The sequence below is a fragment of the Ambystoma mexicanum genome, chromosome 1p, assembly GCF_040938575.1.
Source record: "Ambystoma mexicanum isolate Mex_15411 chromosome 1p, UKY_AmexF1_1, whole genome shotgun sequence".
Lineage (NCBI taxonomy): Eukaryota > Metazoa > Chordata > Amphibia > Caudata > Ambystomatidae > Ambystoma > Ambystoma mexicanum.
This window is the reverse complement of record NC_090921.1, coordinates 95,022,431-95,043,726: the sequence shown is the minus strand read 5'-3', so window position 1 is coordinate 95,043,726 and position 21,296 is coordinate 95,022,431. Positions and strand designations below refer to the sequence as shown.

Here is a 21,296-nt window from a genome sequence, read left to right as displayed (position 1 = left end):
TGATTCGGTTCGTCGGCCATGGCTGTTGGCCGCCTTAAAGGAATATGGGATGGGACCCGGATATCTGCGGTGGGTGAAGATGTTGTATAGCTCCCCCATGGCCAGAGTAAAAATGGGGGCGATCATTTCGGAGAGGTGGCAACTAAGTAGAGGCACGAGACAAGATTGCCCTTGGTCCCCGATGCTGTACATTCTCGCACTCGAGCCACTAGCAATCTATCTAAGGCAGCAATACATTGAAGCGGGGGTGCGCACTAGAGGGGTACCGCACCTGATATCACTGTATGCAGATGATATGCTCCTGTACCTGCGTTACCCGGAGAAGAACCAGCAGTACATCCCAGAAGTGGCGGAGCGATATTTGGCTTTATCCGGGATAACGGTCAATCCCAAAAGACCGAGCATGTTCCCCTTGGGTAGATATAAAGGTATACCGCAGACAAACCTACCCACCCTGCAGATAGCCTGGCAGACCAAAACGTTCAGATACTTGGGGATCACCATATACCATACAGCGGTGGCGGAGCACAAGTACAATATAGAGAAAGCAGTGGAGGGCGTCAAGAATAGCATGGAGTTTTGGACAAAGCTTCCCCTGGCCATGGTGGGGAGGGCGGCCCTGCTGAAAATGGTGGTCCTGCTTAGGCTATTGTATTTCTTTACAAACATCCCACACATGGTGCCCAGGCGCTTCTTTACTAAATTACACAGCCTGTGCAGGGGTTTCCTGTGGCATAACACAAGAAACAGGGTGGCCCTGTGGAAATTACAGAATGCGTACGACAGAGGGGGGGATAAATTTACCGAACTTTGAGATATACCACCTAGCAGCGCAATTACAATATGTTGCCAGGTGGCTGGCAGAGGAGGAGACGGCAGAATCCAGGCTGCTGCGGGATGAGAGTGCCCCATATTTCCTTTGAGAACTAATATGGCTACCCAAGGTGGAGATGCAGGGTAGGCCGAAACTGTTGACACTGGGCTGGGAGGTCTGGCACAAAGCGTGCCGAACCATGGGAGGCCCGATCCTGTGCTCCCCACAGGCGCCACTCGTGGCGCTCTGTGGTGCAGATGACCAATTAAGAAAAGCGATCCGGAAATATTGGGAGCCAGCGGGCCTAGCTACCCTGGAGGATGTCTGGCAGGAGGGGGAGGCTATGGATTTCCAAACAATAATGGACGAAACTGGGGTACATGCAGGACAGCACATCACATATAGTACAATAGTCAAGAGGGTGAAAGAAAGGTGGCCCGAAATAACGCTAGCAGAGCCACCGGATACTGTCATTGAAACGATGTATGACGTCTCGGAGGGAGGGCATGAAATATCCAGGGTATACAAATTAACAATGTCAAGAGTGGCGAATGAGCCGCTCCAATTGCGGAGGAATTGGGAGGAGGAGGCGGGAGAGACCATGCAAGATGGGCAATGGGAAAGGGCCCAAAGATATCACAAGAAGGTGTCCAGAAATGCCAGGCTACAACAGATCCAACTATGTTACCCACAGAGCATACATGACCCCCCAAATGATAGCAAAATTTGGAAATGCAGGAATACAAAAATGCCCCAAGTGCGGAGAGGAGGGAGCAGGGATGATTCACATGTTCTGGGCGTGCCCAGAGGTTGGGAAATTTTGGGCGGATATTAAACACAAGCTAGCTGAAAAAGGAATTAAACTAGATGTGGAATCCTTATGGGCGTGTATGCTGGGGGGATTCACCAGGCCGCGAAACCTGAGACACGTATTTAAACTTAAAGACCTGGCATATATTCTGGGCACGAGAAGAATTGCTATGAGCTGGAAGGCTGCTTATAGACTCAGATTAGAGCTATGGTGGAAGGACCTCCTAAAGTGGGCAGACGCGGAGACAGTGGCATGGCACGAGGTGGCAATCAGAGAGGAGGGGGGGGTGAAGTGGGGCCACTGATGGAGCGGAGACAATTGGTAGCCTCGTTGCATGGGTATACCCAAAATGACCCCAGTGATGATGACCTGCCTGTGAGCCAGGAAGAGGACTAATCCTGAGAAAGGGTAGCCAGACGTGCAGAGAGAAGAGCTCGAGTTTAAGGGGAAGGGAGGGGGGAGACATTAAGAAGAAAGCATAGAATGTATAATATGGTACTTGTAACTGAAAATGTCGGGCGTGTACATTATATTTTGTTTGTTGTAAAATCAATAAAAATATATATTTTTTTTAAAAAACCTCCATACAGTTCATGCTACTTTTGCTGGCTCGATTAAGGTCCTTAAAGGGGTATCATATGAAGGGGCGTATTGGGGATACTTTGGCACCTGGGTTTTCATGTTTCCATCGTCGTCCGCCTTACTGACTGCCACCTGGCCCTACCTAGATGGGCGCTATTCCTTATCTTGTGCTGAACTTGGAAAAACAGACTCCCTTTCAGATTAATGATTTCAAGTATGTTTGTGACCCGCAGGTTGAGTCCAGAGGTTCACATGAAGAGACCTGCCAAGAATGATGACTTCAGACTGGACATCATCCTGAGGAAGAAAGCTGTATGTTTTACTCTTAAACCCCTACTAATGAGTTGCCGTGAAGCTTTCCTTCCAGATAAGAATGTAGTGAAGAAAGTTCTCCTCTACAATCTTATTTTCTTTTCAGAGATCCCTTCTCATTTAAGTTTATTTAGATTATACAGGTCCACAAATTAAATCAAACACAGATTGTTCATACATTACAAGAGAGTAATCCATACACATTATTAGAGGCCTAACCACGCCACAACGGGCATGAACTCAACCTAAAATTTGGGAAAAGCAAAGGAAAAGACAGCACTCATTCACCCACTGTATGCGAAAGAAAAGTAAAAACCTTGCTGTCAGTTCAAAGAGGCAACCGAGGAAAGGGTGACGTGTGTATAATTCAAACCGATTAACCATATAGTTCAAGGAAGGGGCACCAAATAGCCTCAAACGTATTGAGGGCCTCAGTACACTTCTAAATGGTCTTCTCATAAGTAGTAAGAGGCAGCATGTCTTGGTCCATTCCTCCAGATCAATTCTAGTAGTTGACTTCCAGATACAGAGCATTAACTTGGCTGTTGTACAGCTCCTGAATAGCCAGGCTTTCACCACTTTCGGCAGGTCACGCACCAGCTTGTCATCGCCCATGATAAACAGAAGCCTTCCTTGAAATGTTGGTTTCCAGGATTAGATTGTGTTTCAGGCATCTCTATCCAGAATTGTTTTGTCTTGGGACACAGCCAAATCATGTACCTTTTGCTCTTGTGCATCTCCAACATTGGTCACACATTTCTTTTGAACATCCTATCCATGGTCCAACAAACATGATGCAGGAGCATAATCTGGCTGGCCCTTAAACCCAGGTACAAGGATGCAAACCGAACATTATTGCAGCATCTCCACCAGCTATCCGGCTGCACATTTCCATCAAGTTCTTGGTTCCAGAGCAGCAAGACATGTATCTTTTTCTCCAATGCCAATGCCCAAAATCGGTAGAAGAATGATGCAGAGTGGGCAGTAGACATGCAACTTTCCATTAGCAACCACATATCCTTACTAGAGTCCAGGCCAGACGTACTTTACAGAATGTCACTCAAAATTCTCCTTGGTTTGGGGTCTAAGTAAGTACAGCCAGTCAAGTCGTGTTTCCTGACACAAACTAACATAGGGGATCCATTCTCCATTTTCAAGCCGGTCTCTAAAGTAATGAAGCTTACTCAGATACCAGTTTGGCCAGAAATTACTGGTACCTTGATGCAGGGGTTTTGCCATATGGACGCACCTGGGAAGATAAACGGATCAGCTCTCGAGTATGTCTGATATAGTTTTCCAACAGTCTCTCAGAAATTCAGTGAATGGGTTCTTCTCAGAGAGTCGTACAGCCTTGGTGGTAATAAGTGAATTCGGTTCCAATGGGGAAGTTTTGCTAGAGTCTGCTTGTGCCCAATCATCTGCATCGGGTCTTGTCATCCTATAGATGTCTCACTGAGAAAGCCAGGTAGTAGTGCTTAAAATTGGGGACATTCATATCACCCAACAAATTTGGCAACTGTACCTTCCACTAAGCTAGTTTAAGTGGTTTATATTTCCAGAGGAAGCTTTGTAGCATAGCATATAATTCTTTGAAGAAGCCACCTGGTGTCTTTGTAGGAAGCATTGACAGAATATAGTTGACTCTGGGAGCAATGATCATCTGCACACTGTTCACATTGCCCCATAAGAACAGCTTCAGGAGAGACCATCTTGTCAAATCCGATTTTATTTTCCGGCAATAAGGTTGCAAATGTTGATCCACATCAGATGCTAAACAAGAGACAGCCATATCCCGAAGTACTTCATTCGGGTAGGACACCATGTAAAGCGACATTGCTCAAATTACGTTTTGACACAGGAGGAGATTGGCAGTATTTCGGATGTACTCCAATTGACCTTTTAACATGATAACCTCGAAAAGGAGTCAATAGTTTTCATATCATGGGACCATGCCCCTATCAGGGTTCTCGTAGCACAATCACGGAGGTCATCAGCATAGAGCCTGATCTTCCCCGATTCCCCGCCAATGCCAGTTCCCCTTATATCTCCATTTGATCTCAGTATGGCAGCCAAATGCTCCATTGAAATGACAAATAATGGAGGAGAGAGGGGACAACCTAGTCTGGTCCCAAGTCAGAGAATGAATTTATTTGAGACAAAACCATTTGTAAGGGCACTGGCAGAAGGATCTGCACACAAGAGGTTCACTCGTCTGAAAAATGTCGATTCAAATTTGTCCAAGACGATGAAGAAGTAGCCATACTCAACTCTATCAAACGCCTTTTAAGCATCCAACGATATAGCTACAATTGCAGTGGATGCACATCCCCCATTTCTACGGTCACAAGCAGTTTTCTCATATTGTCAGCAACATGCCGTCCACGAATAACGCCAACCTGGTTCGAGAGAAAATAATGAGGGTATTACTGTCTCCAGTCGTGTAGCTGGAACATTGGGTAGAAACTTGCAATCAGTATTTATCAAGCTTATCAGTGTATAAATGGCACATTGAGTAGGAGATGTGTCCCTCTTCAGGAGTACTGTACTAGGGGCATGTCTAACACTATCCAATATTCGACCAGATCCAAGAGATTGAAGAAGCATTTCCCGGAGGAGCCTAACAGCAGAGACTGGCAGTATGTGGTAGAACTCAGTTGGCAGCCCATTCATAGCAGAAGTCTTATTAGTTTTGGATAGCTGTATACATTTCCTCCAAAGAGAGATCCGTCTCTAAGGCATTTGCCATATCAGCAGCAAGTCGAGGTAAATTGACTTTAGAGGGATGTCTCACCATAGAAATGTCCGGCGTGGCTTCAACGGTATTGAGATTCTCATAAAAGTTACAACACTCTACAATCTTATCCGGCAGGAAATCTTTACTAAAGCACACCTTGGTTATATAAACCAACCCACCCCCAAAGGCTACCCAGAGACAATCAACCACCGACACCATAGGCTACCTCCTGCACAACTGTATCCTTATCGGTACATCAGCACTTGCTTAGATTTGCATTTAGCCTGCACACACCTTTTCCTTTCCTTATAAAAAGTAAAAACGTACAGGACTCCAGCACAATACGGCTGGGCCTCATTGTGATAACTAACCACACTGGAAAGAACTGTTCTCATCCAGGGATAATTCGATTTACTTCAATCCACCAGCTTGGCCCTGATAGGCAAATACAACGTTCTGGTGGTCTACAATATAGTGTTACATGGTTTTATAACCAACTATGGATGGGATTTAGATTTTAAACCGTACTTCGTACAGTAATATTACCCCAGTCAGATTGAACAGACGCTTCTGAGTATCCCTCTACAAGGGATCACCCAGCCCCCTCCTCTGAAGTTCTGTACCTCTCATTTGGTTGCCAACTTCATTTGGGGGTCATGAGAAGTTGGCTAACTTTTGGCATGAAAACCGCTCTTAGCAGGTCGGTACTATATCGCCTCACGTGCTACCAGAACCTACCCCCCCCTTTCCATTTGTGTCTGGAAGGGGATTTAGTCCAAACCACTCAAGATGATTTGGCCTAAAAACACTCTCAGGCAGCACATCACACAAGCATAACGTGATCCATCCATAACGGGATTTAAATGTGTACCACTACAGAACTGGACTAGTGTAACGCTCACCTGTTCTTTCCCACGGGGGCGTCTCCAGACACACTCCTGAGGACTCTTCCGTATTCCTCTCTCGTCCAGAACCTCTGGATAAGCGGATTCGGCTCTAGAAGACCGGAGGGGCAGCTTTGATAATTTCCTACTAGGTCGCCCGCCTCCCACGTTCCCGTGCAGGTCCCCTAAGGACGGTTCTCACCTTTTTGATATTAACAATGCGCTCTCCGTCCTGACACTCGGGGCAGGGGTGCGTCGATTTGGGCCCATACCGCCGAGTTACTTCACTGGCGAGGGCCGGAGTTCAGACCGGCTGCAACTCCTTCTCCAGGTAAGTCTTAATGTAAAGTCTGTCTTTATTGATGAGAATAAGTCTTTGGCATGAGTTAACTCTTGTCTTAGTCGCAGGTGGTGGAGGTCGCGAAGAAAGCTGAAGACTGTTCGAGCAGGTAAGCAGAGTCGCCTTGCGGCGCTGTAAGCATCCTAGCAAATGACTAAACTGCCAACTTGTCTTGCAGACCTCGGCGACTAGAGGTGATGGACCTGCCTTGGCTGCTCCGAGATCGGAGGATGCTGCAGAACTGGTGAGTATGGCGACGGACTTGCCTTGGTGCTCCGAGGTCGGGGAATGCTGCAGAACTGGTGAGTATGGCGATGTACTTGCCTTGGTGGTCCGAGGTCGGAGGATGCTGCAGAACTGGTGAGTATGGCGATGAACTTGCCTTGGTGCTCCGAGGTCAGAGGATGCTGCAGAACTGGCGAGTATGGCGATGGCCAGGCCTGGATAGGCTCCGAAGACAATGGATGAGCTGAGCAGGTAAGGATGCTGAGCAGGATGAGCGTCACGCTGCAAGGCAGAATAACGCGAAGCGCATGTTCTTGATTGGGCGTGGTTTAATTAGCTAGGTAGTGTCCCAGGTGCCCTTGGGGCGGCCCCACCCTGAAAGCTAGACCGCAGCATACAGTTCTCTAGTATTCCACATGGGGGCGGCCATGCTTACCCATGGGCCATAAGAAGCCCGTCCCAGTGAGCGTATCCTATGCCAGCAGCGCCACGACTGGCTCCAGGGCATCCGAGGAGGTCCCAATAGGGTTCGCCAGGGCCCGTGCCCCTTTGAGGGGGACAAGGTCATGACAGAACTCCCCCCTAAGGCCCCTCTCAAGGGAATTCCTTGGCCTGGCCCTGGTTTTGAAGGTTAGGTCTGGTGAAAACGCTAGATCAAGCGTGGGGCGTGAACATATTCGCTGGGTTCCCAGGACCTAGCCTGAGGTCCATACCCTTTCCAGTCCACCAAATAATAGAGTTTCGATTTCACCACCTTAGAATCCAGGATGTCTTTTACTTCATACTCCGGTTCGCCTTGAATGATGACCGGGTCTGGTGGGGTTGTTAAACGGGTCCCTGGCATTAATGGTTTCAGAAGTGATACATGAAACACTGGATGTATCCGCATGTTCGTAGGTAGTGTCAGTTTCACCGCTGCCGGATTATTGATAGCTTCCACTGGATATGGTCCCAGGAACCGTGGACGGAATGTTTGTTTCCCTTTAAGTGGTACGTGTTTGGAAACGAGCCATACCATATCTCCCACCTAATAAACCGGAGCCTCCGAGTGGTGCTGGTCAGCGAACTTTTTCTGGCGAGTCTTAGCCTGGCGTAAGTGTTCCTGCGCCTTGGCGAAGGCTTGGGTGATGGCATTCTGTAGGGTCTCGACTGCAGGCATTTCCAGGGTTGTGGGGACGTCTAACTCAGAGGTCCGTGGATGCCACCCGTAAATTGTAAAGAATGGAGTCTGTCCAGTGCTGCTATGTAGTGAATTATTGTAAGCGTATTCTGCGATCCATAGGAGTTCTCTCCAGTCTCCTTCGCTCTGGTGAAGCATGCAACGCAGGTATTGTTCTAAAGTCCGGTTGGTCCTCTCGGTTTGGCCGTCGGTTTGAGTGTGGTGGCTCGTGGACAAACGGATATCTATCTGGGCCAAGGAACAGCACTTCTTCCAAAAGCTGGATACAAATTGAGACCCTCGGTCTGATATCAGGACTGAAGGAAATCCGTGTAGGCAAACAACTTGTTCCAGGAAAGTTTTGGCGAGGCCAGAGGCCATGGGCAGCCCTTTGAATGGGAAGAAGTGAGCCATTTTCGAGAATAGGTCCACAATCACCAAGATGGTGTTGAAGCCTTGACACGGAGGAAGATCCATAATAAATTCCAACGACAATGTGTGCCAAGGGGCCGGGGGAATGTCCAACTGTTGAAGGAACCCTGCTGGTTTCTGCTTGCTGGATTTATTTTGGGTGCAAACTCTACATGAAGACACAAATTCGGTAATATCCTTGCGCCACTTTGGCCACCAGTAATTTCTTTTGATTTTGGCTAGAGTCTTGGCAATCCCTTAGATGGCCCTCCATGAGGGTATCATGGTGCTCGGAGATAACCTGTCCCTGCAATTCTTTTACAGGAACAAACAACCGGTCCCGGTAGTATGGCAGCTGCCCTTTCACGCTGTAGTGCTTTCCTCGAGAGGCCCACTCCTGTAGCTGCTCCTGGGTGAGGATCTGTTGAATCTCGTAAAGAAGTTCACTTTGGATCATGGTGGTGGTAATTCCCAAGACCTGATTTTCTGGTATGATGGCCACTGGGTCCGGTGGTGAATGTGCCATTTCGTCCGTTCCCATACGAGAGAGAGCGTCCGCTTTGCCTTTCTTGACTCCCGGTCGATAGGTGATCACAAAGTCAAATTCGGCAAAGAATAGGGCCCACCGCAGTTGTCGAGACGATTGGGCTTTTGCTCCTTTTAAGTACTGGAGATTCCGATGATCTGTTATTACAGTGACGGTGTGTCGAGCTCCGAGCAGGTAGTGTCGCCAGGCTTTAAAAGCGGCCTTAATGGCTAGCAACTCTTTATCAGTAATGGCGTAATTTAGTTCCGCTGGTGTACATTTTCGTGACCAGAAGGCCACCGGATGCAATTGGCCAGTCTGAGGATCTTTCTGGGACAGGACTGCCCCCATGGCAAGACTGGACGCATCGGTTTCCACAATGTAGGGGAGTTCTGGGCGCGGGTGTCGCAAAATTGGGGCGGAGGTGAACCCCGCCTTTAGTTCTTGAAAGGCCCTTTCCGCTTCTTAGGTCCACTGGAGCATTTTGTTCGTTTTTCTGAGCAATGAAGTAATCGGGTGCACGATGTGGGAAAATCCGGGGATGAAGCGCCAGTAGAAATTTGCAAACCCCAGCATGCTTTGAACTCCCTTAATGGAAGTGGGAGCTGGCCACTTAAGCACTGCATCCACTTTATGGGCGTCCATTCGAATACCTCGGGGAGAAAGGATGAACCCTAGGAACTCCACTTCAGTGACATGGAATGCGCACTTTTCCAGTTTCGCGTATAGGTGATGTTCACGAAGCTTCCCCAAGACAGCCCACATGTGTCCAATGTGTTGTTGTTCAGAGGAGGAGTACACCAAGATGTCGTCTATATACACGAGAGCACAGACATCAATGAGTTCTCGGAGGACGTCATTCATAAAATACTGGAACGCAGCAGGGGCGTTGCATAGGCCAAACGGCATGCCTTGGTACTAAAACAGGCCATACTTTGTGCGGAAGGCCGTCTTCCATTCGTCCCCTTCTTTTATACGTACCAGGTGATAGGCCCGTCTCAGGTCCAATTTGGTATAGATCTGTGCTTCCTTAACTTGGTCCAATAGTTCCGGGATTAGGGGTAGTGGGTAACGGTTTTTCACAGTTATCTGGTTCAATGCACGGTAGTCCATGCACATTCTCAGATCCCCCTCTTTTTTCGGTACGAAGAACAGCGGCGCCGCGGCCGATGACTTGGACTGCGAATAAAACCATTGGCTAGGTATTGCTTCAGGTAGGTCTTCAAATGCTAATTCTCGGGTTCTGTAAGCGCGTAAATGCGCCCGCATGGAATTTGGCCTCCCGGCAGGAGATCGATTTGGCAGTCATAAGGCCGGTGAGGCGGCAGCGTATTCGCCTGCTCCTTCTGAAAAACGTCCTGGAAATCCTGGTAGTGAATCGGCAAAGTCGAAACCCCTCCAAGGGTATGAGTCAAGCCTTGCCGCACCAGAGAAGTTGTGAGCTTGGTCTTCCGCCCCTTCCGGTAACAGGTGTGCGTGCAGCTGTGGGCGAAAACTAACTTGCGAGCTCGCCAGTTGATTCGGGGGTTATGGGCCACCAACCATGGCATCCCCAGGATCAACCCAAACTGAGGAGCTTTAATCAGGTCAAAGGCTATGATTTCGCAATGTCCATCTTCACACAGGAGGGTGAGTTCCGAAGTGCACTCTGACACTGGACCGGAAGCGATTTCGGTGCCATCAACTGTGGTTACGGTCTCTGCGGTTGTCTTGGAGCACAGTACTAGGCCCATCTTTGCTGCGAGATCTCGATCAATATAGTTCCCCACTGCCCTGCTGTCTAGGTATGCTTCTAAAGAGTGCATCTCAGACAGCTGTTGGTTAGGAATAATGATCACTGGTAGTGCAAAATGGGAGGTCTGAAACTGGATTTCCTCGCTCGACAATTTGACCCCTACAATTGCCAGGCTTGGTCGTTTCCCGACTCTTCATCCGGTATTTCCTTATCCATGGCACCAACTGCTCGCCTGGGGGGCTTCACTGGACAGTCCTTTAGGAAATACCCTCCTTTTCCGCAATACAGGCACAGTTGCAACTCCCTCCTTTTTTCCCTTTCGGCCTTGGTTAAAGGGGGCCTAACACCGCCTATCTGCATTGGTTCACTGGTTCAATCAGAGCCCCGTGGGATGTGCTCCTTGGGACGGACAAACAAGGGACGTGAATCTGACCTTCCTTGATTATTCTTCCTATCCTGCAGGCGACGGTCCAATTGAACCACCAAACCGATTAATTTGGCGCAACCCTGGGGTGGATCCACCACTTTGGCCAAAACGTCTTTTAGCTCCCCACGGAGACCCCGATAAAACAACGTGGTCCGTTTATCCTCAGGCCAGTCCGCTTCGACCACCAGTCGATTGAAGGTTGCTATGTAAGTTAGCAGGTCTTGACTCCCTTGGCGGAGCAACAAAAGTTCGTTATCCAGGGCTTGCCCATGGTGGCGTCGAGCGAAAGGTTTCTCTTGTTCTCCTTGGAACCCCTCAAAGTCTCGCAACAGAGGGTCGTCTCGACTGATGATTGGAACCGACCAATCGGCCGCACTTCCATTTAGGTACGATAGTACGAAAGCCACACATGCTTGGTCCGTGGGAAATGCCCCCGGCCTACACAAAAAGTGGAGGCGGCATTGATTCATGAAAGTGGCATATCTGCGGGGGTCCCCCGCAAACCGTTCCGGAGGAGCCAGTGGAATAGTCCCTGGAAGGTTAATCTGAACAGGACTGTTCGCGGTAGTCGAAGTGGAGAGACTTACTCTGGGTAACTGGGCTTGCCAGCCTGTGACTGGAGGAGTTGTCTTCCAAGGTCATCTGTCCTTTCCTTGGCGACAATCACTTCTCTTCGCAATGCATTAGTCTCCTGCCGCACGGAATGGACTTTCGCATGCAATTGCCCCAACAATTGGGCCAGCTGGTCAGTTTCCGATGTTTCCATAATAGATGCCCAGGTGGGTTTATGTGATGGCGCTTCGCATTCTGTAACGCTCACCTGTTCTTTCCCACGGGGGCGTCTCCAGACACACTCCTGAGGACTCTTCCGTATTCCTCTCTCGTCCGGAACCTCTGGATAAGCGGATTCAGCTCTAGAAGACAGGAGGGGCAGCTTAGATAATTTCCTACTAGGTCACCCGCCTCCCGCGTTCCTGTGCAGGTCCCCTAAGGACAGTTCTCGCCTTTTTGATATTAATGATGCGCTCTCCGTCCTGCCACTCGGGGCAGGGGTACGTCGATGTGGGCCCGTACCGCCGAGTTACTTCACTGGCGAGGGCCAGAGTTCAGACCGGCTGCAACTCCTTCTCCAGGTAAGTCTTAATGTAAAGTCTTTATTGATGAGAATAAGTCTTTGGCATGAGTTAACTCTTGTCTTAGTCGCAGGTGGTGGAGGTCGTGAAGAAAGCTGAAGACTGTTCGAGCAGGTAAGCAGAGTCGCCTTGCGGCGCTGGAAGCGTCCTAGCAAATGACTAAACTGCCAACTTGTCTTGCAGACCTCGGCGACTAGAGGTGATAGACTTGCCTTGGTTGCTCCGAGATCGGTGGATGCTGCAGAACTGGTGAGTATGGCGATGGACCTGCCTTGGCTGCTCCGAGGTCGGAGGATGCTGCAGAACTGGTGAGTATGGCGGTGGACTTGCCTTGGTGCTGCAAGGTCATAGGATGCTGCAGAACTGGTGAGTATGGCGACGGACTTGCCTTGGTGCTCCGAGGTCGGAGGATGCTGCAGAACTGGTGAGTATGGCGATGAACTTGCCTTGGTGCTCTGAGGTCGGAGGATGATGCAGAACTGGTGAGTATGGGGATGGCCAGGCCTGGGTATGCTCCGAAGACGATGGATAAGCTGAGCAGGTAAGGATGCTGAGCAGGATGAGCGTCACGCTGCAAGGCAGAATAACGCGAAGCGCGTGCTCTTGTTCGGGCATGGTTTAAATAGCTAGGTAGTGTCCCAGGTTCCCTTGGGGCGGCCCCACCCTGAAAGCCAGACCGCAGCATACAGTTCTCTAGTATTCCACATGGGGGCAACCATGCTTACCCATCGGCCATAGGAAGCCTGTCCCAGTGAGCGTCTCCTATGCCAGCAGCGCCAGTACTGGCTCCAGGGCATCCGAGGAGGTCCCAATAGGGTTCGCCAGGGCCCGTGCCCCTTTGTGGGGGACAAGGTCATGACAACTAGTGTTGTCCTCCAGGAATGTTTGTCCTGCCAATAATGGGCTGTTCTCCTTCCTTTCCTGATAAATGTGTCTTGATCTGAATGCCTCCGTAACGTTACTCATCCCAGCGATCATTTTCATTAATTCCTCCTGGGATGAATCTAGTGATATCCTCCCGACTTTCCCTGAGGCAGCTTCTACCCATGTGGCCATGGGATGGCAGCTGCAACCTAATCCTGATCCTGACCTTTGGGGCGGCTATATGAGGGAGAACCACCTGGTGGGCAAGTACACCTCGGGGAAATGGTGGATCTTCGAGGAAACCACATACCCCCCTTCCCTTTCAGGGATGTTCCCTGGATTCCCCAGACTTTAATAACATATTGTCATTATCTCTCCCCAACATTTTAGTTGATCCACTTCAGTTCCATCCCCCCCCAAGATCCCAATAGGGACCACATACGAACTGTTGACAAGAGGAAGAGATCAGAAGCAGTAAAGATTACTCCTATGAAGTTTAGCAGTTACTCCCTCAATGTCATTCAAAAGGCGGGACAATGGCCACTGACACGAGGAAGAACAGATGAGTAACGATGATTTCTAAGACAGAGTATCAAACGCAAAGGTCTAGTTGTTGGGAAAGAGGTAATTGGGCTGGAAAGTTTACATACAGGAACCACACGGAAGGAAGACACGCTGCCATAGGACAGCAGAGAGGCCGAACCGACTTCGGAGGGAAGAGGGGGTGCCAGACGTTTACAGCGAGGAAGGGAAATGCTGTGAGCAAGGCAGTAGCAAGGCAGTGCTTAACCGGGCACACACCGAGCCAATACAGCAAAGCAGACAAAAGCGAAGCCGCGACAAAGGAAACAGGTAAGCCCAGGAAAAATAAGTGTTACCGGGTTGCCGGCACAATGATGCCATAACCGAGAAACAAATTGAAAGAAAAGTAATGAAAGCGAGGGGACGCTCGTAACTGAGGAACATATTATACCATCTGGCTTCCCACTAATATATATTAAGTTATGCCGCCGCATAAAAGCGCAAAGAGAACGCACATGGAAAGCCATTAATCGAGTGAAAGTATTTGTTAAAAAACTGTAAGCGGATCAATAAAGTCCTACCTGGAAAAGCAGGTATTTGTATAGAAAAGTCCTGGCAGGAGAGTATACCGGGTAAAGACTAATGTGTGTGAAATATTGTGCGACAGCAATATACATGAACTGTATAAAGTAGTAGAAGAAGAAGTTTAAGAAAGATAATAACATGGTGAAATGTGAACGCGTGCTTAAAAGAAAGGAAAGGTCCTTTGGAAGAAAGGTACCTTTGGGACTGGAAGCAAAGAGAAACCCTGGGAAGGGAGCCCCTTTCTCAACAATGTGAATGCTCTGAGGGGAGGGAGAAATCCTCTTGGAAACTGGGTGATTCTTTTATAAGTTGGTTGTTTTGGACAAAGAACCTAGAGAAAGAAGTTCTTCCTAGAACCATGAACTTTGTGTAGAAAACCCTTTTTGTTGAACTTTGAACCTTTTGTACACTTTAAGAAGACAAAAAAAATAACACGTTACACCTTAGTTATTTTTGAGTGTGAGGGCCAGAATAGGATTACAGACACATGACTTACATTTATTTGGACATCGCGTCATGAACAGGCTCCTTCGCGTTTGGTTAAGGTAGGGACATTTCTACGAGATTAGAGCTAGGGAGGCATTTTCCAACACCATTTTCATTTGAATAAAAGTTTATAGCCACACCATGTCTGTCTCATTCCTGGCTCATCATACTCCTTCCCTGCTTTCTTAGCTCTACGTCCGCTAGTCTGTGTTTTGCCTTCAGCCGCTCTGTTTCACCCCACAAACAACGGTCTGGTTGCTAAATTTGGTGGGGGGGTCACAAGTCACCTCGACTCGGACATGGTTTCAGTGCTTCACTGATGTGGTGAAGTGTGTAGTTTACGTTAACTTAGCTGTTTTTAATACTCCATCTACTTTCAAGCATTTTCCTATAATATAGCTATTTCTTTTAGGCACACCTTTATATACAAAGTATATTTTTCAGTAATCTACTGTCTGGCCATTCCTTTGTGTGTTTGTGGGAGTATAAACTGTACTTTATTACCCCCCCACCCCTCTTGAGACTGAAGCATTGGCTACTCTTCCAGCTTTGTCTTTCAGAGTCCAGAAGTCTTTGCGGGAATCCCTGTTTCTCTCTACAGGTTGCTCTTCCTAAATCAGTACCAGAAGAGCTGTTAAACCCTCTAGAACTAGTCCATAGAATCCTAGGAAACAGATGCACGGGGCCCTGGCTTTAGACCCCCATTTTTAGGCCAGTCAACATGAACCAGATTTCCAATCCCCATGCCCCTTTGGCCTGCCGTGGAACCAGGTTTAGCTGAACATCGTCTCATTCTCTCTGCAGGAGGAAGGGGTCCGTGTCTGTGTTCTTCTCTTCAAAGAAGTGGAGCTGGCCCTCGGCATCAACAGTGGGTACAGCAAGAGGGCCCTCATGCTCATGCACCCCAATATCAAGGTATGTGGCCAAGCTGGTGTTATTATTGCTGTGTATCCTATGCCCTGTTTCAGAAACGTGCTTTCTTCATTCCTCTGCAATGCTCTGTGTTAATGTTCTAGTCTGCCTTCAAGCATGAGTTACTCCACCCACAATATAAGGGTACATTCCAGTTTCCTGTGATCAATTAACTTTCTCTCCATCATCCTGCTGTATTCTATTCCTGTTCCCTGCTGCCTGTCACGCCCCCAAATAAACTACTCTTTTTCCTTCCTGATATCCAGATGTCTGTCCATTGGGAGATGCTCTCACTTCACCTAGTCTTTCGTCATCTTCCTTTCTTCCTCACTCTTCCCCTCCTCCACTCTCCTTTGCTCCTCCATCCTTTAGCTCTTCTCGCTTCTTTTGTCTCTCATCACATCCTCTCATGCTTTGTTTGCCTATCTCCCCACTTCGCCCCGTGTCTACTTTAATGAGCATGTAATCTGAGGCTGGACACCATCCTGTACAATATAAGAGTTTTAATGTTCTAACAGCTGTCGGGACGTTCTCTGGCATTTCCTGATGCTAGAGGTTTGCTAGGATTCCCAAGGGACTTGTAGGTAGCATTGACTACAACTACCAATAGGCAATAACTCTGGTTGTAGTTTATCTTGACCTAAACACCCAGTGTCTAACAGTTCTATTTCCCAATCTCTTTGACCAGCTGCTCTTCAAAGCATAAAGGTTTCCCATTTGCAAGCCTTCCTATGTAATCCCTCTTTTTATGATTTTCGCTGGTGATGTCACAACCACATTTTATACACCAAGGCATTTAATCTTGAAACATTTCAGCAATACTTGTAACACTTCGCTCCACTATACTTTGTGTTCAAAACGGCATTACATCTTGCAACAGTTCACTGATTCTTTAAATAATGTCCCTTCCCCTTCCCTTCTTGGTCCCACTTTTTTCTTTAGAGCATTCCCGAAAGCTTTCCTTTCCCAGCTCTGCGGCTTTCTCCCAATCCTCGTATTCCCAATCGCTGACCCCTCTGTGTTTGAGAGCTCCATCTGCTAGTCAGTCTTGTGGGAAGAATGTGTCCTCCTCTCAAGCTGGCGGCTTTCTCTTTTCCAAAATGGACTAGCTCTGTTGCTCTATGGCCCTCTGTTCATTGGTACGCCAGGTACGGCGCTTCTAGTCCTGTTTATGTCTTCTGTTTCTTACTCCCGCCATTCCGGGTCGCTCTTTCTAAGTGTGGCTAGTGTCTATCCTATCCCCTCTCCCTCCATCTTGCAAATGGTTGGTTCCTTGGGGATGTTCCAATACCAGGGCCACTGTTCTCGCTGCTTTCCAGAGGTTGCCATAGGCTGTCAGACATCGCCAGACTGGTGGGGGTCTGACAAGTTTTCCTGAAGTGGCTCAGCTGTTCTAACAGGACATAATCTACTGTCCACCCCTTCTGCTTCTGTTTTCCTCCATACTCCTCTCATCATTAGTCACCCTCTCAGCAACCAGGCGGTGTGGGGAGCTGAGCATGGTGACACGTGACCATGGAAGAGCTTTTCATAAGCTCCCTTGTTTATTCACAGGATTGGGGAAGTGAGGGAAAGCCATCTGCAAGGGTGAAAGAACCAGAGCTTGTTTGCGCTTTATAAAGAATGTTGTTGGTAATTCTGTTTCTGTAAGTGAGATCTGCTAATCAGACCCCACTTTTATAATGCACCATGCCAAAAAGCCAAATGCACCCATGTACCTTGCTCTGATAGTCTCCTAACATCACCAGCAGCTGCGCTGCAGTGCAGTATGTCCGGTTGAATGGCCATGTGGATTTCTCAACACAGCTGTTAAAACAAGTTCTAATAGATCAAGGTGTCATTTGAACTCTTTGGCATTTCTTAAAAACTAAATAGCTAAATAGAAGGCATGTCTGGTTATGACATGTCTGGTTATGACATGGTGGCTAGTGACGTGGATCTACTTGAAAACATCGAAACCATTACTGTGAATTTGTTTTCATCGAATTTTGTTTTTAACAAATTTCAGCCAGAATAAATGGAGGGGGGCGGGGTCCACAGCCAGCCCTCCTCCCCCACATTAATGAACACCCCAAACCAACACCCAATCTATATTTTAGCTGACATTTGTTAAAAAATATTCAATGAAAACGAATTTGCAGTAATGGTCTGCGATGTTATTGAGTGGTAACTGGTGACATTACACAATTATACAGCCACAACCACTGGATGTCACATTAGTGCCAGGTTGGTGGACAGTGACACATCCATAACATGGCCTGATGTGTATTAAGCTGTGTGACTTTGGTGCACCCACAACCATGTTTGTTCCAACTCAGGAAGCCTCTATTTGATCCCCAAAGGAGGGTTTACACCTTCCTCCAGGGAACAGAAATCTTCACTGGGCGGCCCCCTCGAAACCCGTGCTTCAGAAGGTTTTGTCATGTCAATACCCATCTCACACCTTGGTGCTGAGTAAAGGTGTCCTTTTAAAGCAGGCAGACTGAGCTAGGGGCGGTGTTAGTGTAGCCAAGAGGGTGGGATCCCCACATTGGAATTTCCTAGGGCTCCCAAACCTCCTGTACCCCAGCCCCACTCCTGCAAACAAGGCGGTCTGGGTCTGACCTCAGCACTAAGTCCTCTGCCAAAGAGTTGAAGACCAAGAACTCCATGGAAGAGAAAAGGTGTTCTCCCTAACCACCCCAAGGACCTATTTGGCATGTCCAGCAGAGCCTACTGCACTGAGACACTGCTATTTAGGACCCTACTCATTGCAATTGGCACAACCCCGCAAAGGCTTTTTACAAACCTTTCTGGTTGGGAATGACAGAAGAAGGGACTTTCCTTGACCCTGAGATCTTGGACTAGGTCTCCCAGCAACTAAAGAACAAAGGAAGAATGACCCCTGGTTCTCACGGCATGTCCGAACCACCTAGACACTGTCCTGGGCACCTTAGAGAGTACAGACAAGGGAGACTGTGAGAGCAAATTAAGACCAGGATATGGGGTGCAGAGAGAGGAGAAGAGAGCGATAAAACCAGCAGATAGAATGTTGAGCGAGAGGGAAAGGAGAAGTGTGGAGACCGGCATAGGGAGAGGAGAATGCGCACTCCAATTCCTTATGTGGCAGGACCCTCACACCGTTTTGATAGGCAATGGCAGGCTGCATGTATAATTGAACAAGCCAACTGAAGTTGGACATGTATCTCGATGGGGTACTTCATGTGAAACAGGTGTAGTGCCATGAGTTGGGGAGAATATCAAAACAAGGGCACAGGTTGAGAATGGGACATGCTTGGGTGAGCAGAGAGGAGAACTAGGGAGAAGATTATAAAGGAGGAAGAGGGGTGGGGTGATTAAGACGGTATCCGTAGAGGGCGCTAGAGAGCCGAGCAAGATGGCTGCTCCTTAGTGAGCTCTGTGTGGCCCCAATGAATCCTGACTAATCCTAGCAGTCTCGGCAGGGATAAAGCTATTTCTTCACCCAGAATAGTAGCGGCTAACGGCGACAAGCAGGACGTCCAAGAACTGTGGAGCTCTGGGCCCCAACCGACACGAAATGAGAGCTGCTACCCCGCCAGGTGTCCACACAGCAAACACGGCCTTGCCGGCCCCGTCGGCCCAAAACCCCCTGACAACTCCCGCAGCCCGAGTGCGGCGCCGGGTGAGAGTGGGACCTCTCTGCGGACACCAGCTCAAAAACGAGGACACAGGAGGGGTTCAGGAACTGCCTCCTGCGCCCCCCCAAACGATTACAACCAGCCGCCCGGCCGGGTGCTGCGAACCACAAACGGGCTCAGGGGGGCCCCGTGGCGCGAGGTGAGCTTGAGACCGAAACCGGCGACTTGGAGGCAGGATGGAGGAGCTTGGAGCTGGGGGAGCCCTGGAGCGAAAGAGGCAGTGCTGGCTGGCGAAGCCCACAGCCATACAACAAGCAGCGGGTCGCGGCGGACTCATCAACCGCTGGTCCAGCAGGCTGCGACGGCCCGCCCCGAGGTGCCTGACCTAGAGCCAGTGAGGAAGAAGACTCTACATGGCGGTGGTGCGGCCGGGAGAGAGGCGATGGTGTAAAAGCACGATTGGAGGTATGGGGGGGTTGTCCCTGGGCCTGTTGCTGGCCTTGACGCAAAGTACTCCCAGGGGGTCGAGTGAGAGCCGCAGCGGCGGCTGAGGCGCTGGTCCATCCCGCCCACCCCCCCCCCACACTCCAGAGAGTGCAGCGTGAAGAGGGTGCCCTTGTAAGATCCCAGGAGGGCACCCTTCCACATTTCCCCCCAAATGACATTGGCTGTCCCCCACCTGCCTGCACATTAATCCTAAGCCAACCCAGTAGGGTGTGAGCGAGAGGGAGACAGGACAAGGCATCACCCTCGAGACAGAACTCCTACAGTGGTGGGACAACGGAACGACATGCATGCCCCTCAAACCTTGCAGATTACGAGCAGACATTGCCGACACAACCTCGCTGCTTCAGTGGAACTCACCAGGCGCAGTCACCAAGACTCCCCCACCAATGGTTTAAAACCCCTAGTTTATACAAAGTGTAATCTGGCACAACCCCGGCGAAGGCGGTGACATTGGTAGAGCAGCAGAGCCCAGCTTGCGCAGTCCGGGGCTCACCCCATCTCCATGTCATCGTTGTCGAGACGGCACCATACACCCCGCAACATCGCAGCTATACAACTACAGAGAGCCTGAAACCATAAAAGACTGGCGGGATCTATCGGAGGCCACAAACACCTGTGACAGGACGAGCTGGGGGAGGCAGACACGTCAGCCTCCCAGTCCACAACTTGGCCTAAAACCAATGCCAAGCCTGTAATTGCACTCTTGCTTTGCCGGATCAGCGCCACCCCGGGGTTCCCGGGAAACCCTCACCCTCGTTATCCCTATTTACCTGCCTGGGCCTCGTCACCACGATGAGACGGGCGATTAAAGCGTGACCACCCACAGCCAGTCCCTCGCCGGGGAGGCAAAAATCTACTGCCCTCCTACCCCAGCCGGTTCTCCAACACTTGCAACTAAACCACCGCTATGGGGAAGACAGACAAATCTCAGCAAAAGCTGACCTTCGACTTCGGCACTTCCTCCAAGACACCATGAAACACAAGTACGGAGTCCCCTAAAAATGAAACAACCCAAGATGACGCCTCCATGCAACCACTTGATATCAGGGAAATCCTGCTAGAACTAAAAGCCGGGATTGGGATCCTTGACAACAAGATGGACAGTCTCTCCTCCAAAGTAGATCAACTACAACATCGGCTAGACAACCACACCGAACCTCTAGACACAGTCGAACAACATGTATCAGACCTAGATGATGGCACAAATGCCCTCACTGCCAGAGTGTCAACACTAGAATCGCAGATGAAAACAACTATTGCCCGTAATGAAGATGTGGAAGGACGCTCCAGGAGAAACAACGTGAGAATCGTGGGGGTTGGAGTGCGTCAACTGCAGACGAAAATGGAAGAAGATGTGGAAACAATGTGCACAGTGCTCTTTGGGCCGGAGGCCTTGTCCCACTTCTTTGTCATCGAAAGAGCACACAGGATCCCGGCAATGAAACCGATCCCGGGTGCACCACCCTGCCCAATCATAGCCAAAATTATTAATTACAAGGACCGTGACACGATCCTGAGACTGGTGAGAGAGAAGGGCGAACTTCAACATGACGGAGACGTCATTCATTTTTATCCTGACTTCTCACCTACTGTACAAGCTCAAAGAAGGACCTTTTCGAATGTCAAACACCGACTACGTGAGAATCATATCCCATACTTAATGCTGTTCCCGGCTAGACTGAGGGTACAACACAATGGGAAAACACAATTCTTCCAAGAAGAAGCCAA

General features: G+C 49.2%; 1 protein-coding gene across 5 annotated transcripts in view; it reads left to right on the top strand.

Moving 5' to 3' along the window:
- PLD2 (phospholipase D2) overlaps window positions 1-21,296 on the top strand; it is a 730,967-nt gene that overhangs the window by 531,387 nt on the left and 178,284 nt on the right. For all 5 annotated transcript variants that reach the window (XM_069644098.1, XM_069644072.1, XM_069644080.1 and 2 more), the window contains 2 exons: window positions 2,441-2,519; window positions 15,355-15,465. In XM_069644098.1, coding sequence (XP_069500199.1) covers window positions 2,441-2,519; window positions 15,355-15,465 — 190 coding nt within the window. The remainder of the gene's footprint in view (window positions 1-2,440; window positions 2,520-15,354; window positions 15,466-21,296) is intronic.